Source organism: Arachis stenosperma, chromosome 8 (assembly GCF_014773155.1).
Source record: "Arachis stenosperma cultivar V10309 chromosome 8, arast.V10309.gnm1.PFL2, whole genome shotgun sequence".
NCBI lineage: Eukaryota > Viridiplantae > Streptophyta > Magnoliopsida > Fabales > Fabaceae > Arachis > Arachis stenosperma.
The window spans coordinates 54,129,864-54,136,852 of record NC_080384.1 but is presented as its reverse complement, the minus strand read 5'-3'; the positions used below and the strand labels follow the sequence as shown (position 1 = coordinate 54,136,852).

At 27.0% G+C, this 6,989-nt stretch overlaps 1 protein-coding gene across 2 annotated transcripts; it reads right to left on the bottom strand.

The window, feature by feature from the left end:
* Positions 1-1,136: 1,136 nt before the first annotated feature.
* On the bottom strand, positions 1,137-3,671 carry LOC130946477 (protein LATERAL ORGAN BOUNDARIES-like). 2 transcript variants are annotated; one of them, XM_057875237.1, is made up of 2 exons: positions 3,461-3,671; positions 1,137-2,136 (listed from the first exon to the last, which is right to left on the bottom strand). In XM_057875237.1, exon 2 carries the CDS (start codon positions 2,128-2,130, stop codon positions 1,561-1,563), a length of 570 nt encoding a protein of 189 aa, XP_057731220.1. In that variant the 5' UTR covers positions 2,131-2,136; positions 3,461-3,671; the 3' UTR covers positions 1,137-1,560. The 2 variants fall into 2 exon arrangements, with proteins under 2 accessions (XP_057731220.1, XP_057731219.1); XM_057875236.1 differs by having other exon boundaries at positions 3,403-3,654.
* Between the last annotated feature and the right edge of the window lie 3,318 nt (positions 3,672-6,989).

The following is a 6,989-nucleotide window of genomic DNA, read 5'->3' as shown; positions in this document are numbered from 1 at the left end:
ATGTAAAAGACTATGACTTTTTACAATGCCAACTACTGTATCCACATGAGAAAGATTGAGACTTCTGAGTCCCAAACTTGCACTTTCAACTCTAACTCAATCTCAATATCTTCTTCTTCTTCTGTGTCCTTGATTGTGACATTTTCTCCAACAATCACTAACCTCATCATCATCAATATCTCTCTCATACTCACCCTCACACTCATACTCTATATATATCAACTAGCTCATGTTATTGGAAGAATTTTAAGTATATCTGAAATATCGGTGTTTTACGATAAATTTAATGTTGATCTCAATTATAAAATATATATTAATTAAATCAACGGTTAAAATTACTTAAACACTGATATTTTATGTATATTTGATTTTTTTATATTATCTTAGATATCAGCAAGAGATATTAATCAATTTTTTATTTTTTTTAATTTTAAATTGTAAATTCTAGATTTTAAATTCTAACTTTATATCTTAATTTTAAATTCTAAATTAATAAATAAATAAATAAATAATGAGATAATTGATTAATATTAATTAATTAAAAAATAATTATTTATACTTTTTATTCAATAGTTATGAATAGAAATGTGTGATTTTTTGTATATGAAAAAATCCATAATAATAATAAAAAAAAAACATTTTAGAACTATATTATAAGGTATATTTAAGCTAAAGGAAATTTCAGTATTATTATTACCAACTCAGGTAATTGAGAAAGCAAAAACAATATTGAACTCAGTGGTTTTGAAGAAAGCCATAACAAATGGGATAATAACTAAATTAAAAAGGATAAAATTACAGGGTGGTCCATAATAAGACCATAGCGTGGGAATGAAAAGGCAGGAATATATATAGGGCAAGCATGGACTACAAAGTGTCTAACCCGTAGAGTTAGGCTTTAGAATCAAGTAACCTTATTATTATAATTATATATTATTGATTATATAAATTATTATATATATAGATATATGCTCTTTTTTTTCATAAAAATTATTTATTTATTTATTTATTCTTAATCATAATAAACAATGACAGAGAATGTCAACTCCATGCGCATGCACACTGCATATGCCTATAGACTATAGAGAGTTGCACTGAATAATTAATTAATACACAAATTAAAATAAATACACATACATTAATTAATTACTATCTATATGCATGTGAATGTGATCATTTACATACATATTACAACTTATTTAGGCTACACTTAAAATGATTTTAGAAAGACTATTATTCATGATAATATATATAATACCTAAATAAAGTTATTGGTAGGTCTTCAAAACAATTACATGTTTCAAAAGCCACCAAATCATGAAATTATTTAGAGAAAAAACAATAGTTACCACCATAGCCACAAGAGTCCAAGAGAGGCTACATACATAGCTATATAGATAGATATATAGAGGACCATATAATTATTTATTATTTATTATTATTTATTATTATATAGATAGATATATAATACCCTCATACCATGCCATGCTATGCCAACCCTAGAAGATGGACACAACATTGCAAAAAACATAGTAGTTTTCATAATGATCATCATCATGATCATAAATTACCTCCTCCTTCTGCTCCTCCACCATTGATGTCCTCATTCCATGGAAGAGAATAAGGGAAGGAATAAGTGGTTGGAGATTGCCTATAAAATCCAATTCCATGATCATTGCCAATTCTTGCACCACCAAAGTGCCTTTGTGTGAGTTGATGATGAATTGTGGGAGTTAGTGGTGGTGCCAAGGTTGGGACATGATGATGTGGAGGAGGGATTTCGTTGCAAGCGTAGCGAAGAAGATCCGCGTTGGCAGCATCAAGTTCCTTCTGAAGTCTCTGGACTTGTCTCTGAAGGTAAGAGATGGCGCCAACGCAGCCGTAAACAGGGTCTCTCACACGAGCTTCTGCCTCGTACGCGAGGGAATTCACTGCGTCTTCCCTCTGCTGAGGCAGAAGCTCGTTGAGAAGCTTGGTGACATTGCTCGCGCCGAAGATCTTGTGAACATTGGCGAATTTTTGGGGTTCTTCAGGTGGGAAGTAAGGTGCAAAGATGCATCCTGGCAAACACTTCCTCCTCAAGAATTTGCAAGCAGCACATGGAGAGTTGTAAGAGCTTGATGATGCCATTTTTCTCTGCATGAGAAATTAAAGAGATTTTTCATAAAATGGAATGAGTATATATAACAACAATTTATTTGTCTCATTCTTTTTTTTTTCTTCAAGATTCAAGAAAAAAGCTTGGAGGGTGATTGAGTAACTTAAAGGTATAAAAGTATTGCAAAGGTTAGAAATAATATCCATTATCTCAAGATTATTTTTTTAATATTAAAATCATGTCCTTTTATTTTCAATTTTTTTAAATGAATTAATTAGAAATTAGTAATTTGTTCTCTCTAGTAAGCAGTTTCAGTTTCACAATTTGTTATAAATCTGATTAATTAGTTAAAAAAATTAGATCTTACTCTATCTTTATCTTTTTTTTCCTTCTCCTATTTTGTTTATTTTGTGTTTTCATTCTGATCATACCTAATCAGAAAATTTAACTTTTACTTATTATTGAATATTGATGTAAAAATCAACAATTTTTTTTAAAGAAAAAGAAAAGAGAAAAAGAGTCAAAATTTTCATTTTTAAATATTTAAAAAATTCAGAAAAAGACTTAAATTTTGAATTCTGTTTTAGTTTGATCTTATAAACAATATAAACCTAAATCAACCTCTCCCAAAATCTTCCATAAGGACCTTCCCCAATACACAAATACTTGGAGACTTTATAGGATTAGTTGTCACACTTTACTAGTTTTATATTATATATATCTTCATACATGACTATCTTATCCTCCTTTTTCTTTGACAACCTTTATTTTTGTTTAATCTTTTTTTTTAAATATTTTTCCTTCTTTACTTTCTCTCTTCACTTTTCAATTCATGAGAGTAAAAAAGAAAAACATTGAAGAATTCTTCATATATAATGTCATCTAAATTCTTTCTTGTCCCGGTAATTTAATTAATAATTAGTTGAATTTCTGAATTTTTTTAAAATTAATTTTCTCTTGTTTTATTTTTTCTTCTATATTCATCATAGAAACAGCCTTAGCTTACAAAATAGTACATATCTTTAATTTCTTCTGGAATTCAGCTATGATGCATGACCAAAGTAGTGAAGTGAAAATAATAAAAAAAAACATTAAAGTCATAATTTCATGGTGAAATTATAAAACTGTGTTTCCTAAAGCCCTAAACAGTGATTCCTGAAAAGGATCCAAGTTGTCTATATATAATAACTTTACTTGAAAGAACCAAAACAGAGAAAAGAAGAACTATGTATATATAATGAAAAAAAAAAAATAAATAATCAATATATATATATATATAGCTATATAGATGAACATGATTTTACCTGTTTGTGATGTATGTATAGGTTTTTTCCTTGATCAGATAAACTAAAAGGGAAGTACCTTTTATTTTTTTTCCCTTGTGAGAGAGAGAGAGAGAGATCCTTCAATTCAGAAGCTATGCTATTTTACCCTCACAAGACAAAATATCCAATGAAAGAGAGAGAGAGAGAGAATGAATTGAAGCACATACACCCCCTTAAAGAGGAAACCCTAATTTATTGCAAGCTACTAAGAGAGAAAGAAAGCAAATTGGATATGAGAGAGAAAGAAGGTAAGAGAGAGGGTAGTGAATGAACATTGATATAACTACTAAATGGCAAAAGGTGATAGCATAATAAGATGAGGGAAGGAAAAACATCATTGAGTGGATGGAGAAAGGAATGGATGCAAAAGACAAAGGTAATAAATGTGAGGATGCTTTTTTAATTTTTAAGAACGGCTCCGTTAGAAAATCAACTAGAAGTGTAGTTAATTAGAGTTAATTAGTTAAAAAATAAGAGGTCTGGTTGTTTATGATATCTCCTAATTTGATAGGCTAAAAATTAATTTGTTGCAGATCGGAGTTTCATTTAAGTATCTGCTACTAGCCAATAAATTGCTGCATACACAACGTGAGATTTAAACCCTCGACACCTGTTTAAGTGGACGAGTGAGCTGACTACTCAACCAATACAAGTTGGTTAAATAGAAAGTCTGGTATAAAATGAAAAAACAACCTCCTACTATCTTAATTTTTCAAATTTCAAAACTAAAAATATAAAAATTTAACTTGAGTTAACTTATGTTATAGTTAATTTCTAGATTTTTTATTTTAAGAATAGTATTATTTGATGAGGAACTAACATCTCAATTATTCTCTTTTCATTGTGTTTAAAATTAATGAAATTATTTATTTATGTTACTTAATTTTCTATTATCATGAATAACTTGTTTCTAGTGGCTTAAGAAAAGTATTAGTAGTATGATATCATGAGATTAATTAAATTATTACTTTTTGAATATTACAATAATAAATTCAATTAATCCAACTTACAAAACTGTAACTGCCTCTCATATAATAATACAAGCTTTTCTTATTAGGGACCAAATAACCATTTGCGAATAGATAATTTTTTTTACCGGCTCATTTTTTAATGTTATTTATTAAGTAATGAGTGTTATATCCTTTAGTAATTAAATAAATTTTAATTTTTATTTATTACAGTTTATATTAATAGTTTAAATTTAAAATTCAAAACTTGATATTTAGGATTTAAGATACAGAATTTAAGATTTAGAATTTATTTTTTACTTTTAATAATAAGGTAATTTTCAAAAAGAATTGTATTTTTTATTTTTTTTCGAAATCCATTAGTATTTGTCTTGTTTACTTCTCAATTAATTTTTATATTAATTAAAAAGTAGGGCTTAAATTTTCTTTTATGTTTATATTTTCTTTATTCATCATCCATCCACATATAAATGTGAAAGAACTAAAATGTCCGATGATGAAGTAAAAAGGATTTTTCTGATTCTCATTCCCTCTACTATAACTAATGCACCGAAATTATACTTTTGGAAGGGAAATAATCAAACATATTATATTTAAAAAAAGGTCAAGCCGTCAAGTCCACTAAGGAAAGGGCCGTTATCAATGCTCATACAAATCTGTGTTAGAACAAAAGAGATTTATATTAACCGATGCAATCGAATGGTCAGTTCATTCGTCTATTTAAACAAGTATTAAAAGTTCAAATTTTGCCTTGTGCATGCAGCAATTTATTGGTCAGCAACAGACCCTTAAATAGAGTTCAGATCCGCGACGAATTAGTTCTTAACCTGTTGAGCCTGTCGGATTGAAAAACACCGTGAAAAACCGAAAAAAAAAAAGATTTATATTAGATAGCATGTGTTCTAAGAGTACAAGTTAAAATTATTAATTAAAAATATTTATATAAAAAATATAAATATAAATTTTAATGTATTTATTATTTATTTTTAAATTAAAAGTTTAAAATTTATATTAATAATAATTTTAATTTATATTCTTAAAATATGTGTTAGCTAATTTTTTTTTTAATTTTATATTTTTAACAATATTTCCTAAGATACTTATTAAAAAATTCAATAAATAAATGCAAAAGCAAACACAATAAGAAAGTAGTCAAAATTACTACTAGCACACAACAATATCGGAATTGTGCCACATTTATAAATTAAATAAATGCAAAAGCAAATAATGATTATTTGCTAACTTTAATACCCGGTAGTTTTAGTTTAATAATTTAAATTATCACAAAAATGTATTAGTTAATCAATTATTATTACTGCCATGCCGTTAGATAATAAACTAAAATAATTTGTTCTAAAAATTAAAAATTGTTGATAGAGGATTATAGAATTGAAACATGGAGTTCAACAATTTTTTTTTCTTGAAGATTTTAATACCTTTTAATACATAAAAAAATATTAAAAGAATCAAAATTTGTGAGTTGTAACTCTCTTTTTAGAGAAAAGCCCTAATAGTGTAACATACACTAGGTTAGTAGGTAGCTATTGATGAATGCTTAGGGATTTGCCTCATCAGTGTCTTCTTCTGTAGAATGCATTCCTAGATTTTCTAAATGCGTTATGCGTATGTTTGTAATTGTACGGCCATCTTTTTTATTAGCACCTGAGGCAGTGATCGATGCAATTGGATTTTTGTGCAGCAATTAATCATTATATTATATTATTATTCAATATTTTTAAAAAAAATTTTAATTTCTAAAACTTCATGATCAAGTATGTTTAGTGATTAGTTTATTAGTCTGTTTAAGTAAGTGTCGAAGATTTAAATTCTGTTTTGTACATAAACAAATCCTTAAATAGAACCGATATGTAAAAATTAGTCCTTACCCTACGAGATTGAAAGATACCGTAAAAAAACTAAATTAGACGTATAAATAATTATATCTCTAACTTTTTCTATTAATTACTAGAGGAGTGCTAGGGGCAGCAATTTTTGTATTTTGTAACCATCAATTGGCCATCAATCATGTTTTTAATGGTGTGAGATTACATCAATTGGCCATTCAATGGTGAGAGATCAATCACCTTTCTTTTAATGGTTAAGTGCTGGGCACAAAATATAAAAGTTGCTGGCCCCTAAACTTTCTCTAATTATTATATGCAAAATAAATTTGGTTAACAAATATGTTATGTCAAGGAAGGAAAAAGAAACGTTTTATTATAATAAATTATCATTTTTTATTATGAATTACTTAAACATTGAGAATTATTCTAACTATAAAAAAGACAATCCAAACTTCAAAGATTGTATTAATTTGACAAAGTTATAAAGATGTTCACAAAAGTACCCAATTTAAAAGTTAATTATTTTGGATAATTTTGTCGAACTAACATAATTGATGATGGATATTAATTATTAGTTTATTACATATTTAATGATTAAAATTTTCAATATTCAAATTATTCATAATTAAAAATAATAGTTTACTTTTTTATTAAAATTTCAAGTTTTTTATATTTATATAATACTTTTTATTCTTGGGGTTTAGGGTTAGTCGAATAAAGATATATTCAACTATGAAAAATGTGGTAAAGATAT

Excerpts from the sequence above, each read along its gene's own strand:
- LOC130946477 (XM_057875237.1), bottom strand. The coding sequence starts at position 2,130 with ATGGCATCATCAAGCTCTTACAACTCTCCATGTGCTGCTTGCAAATTC.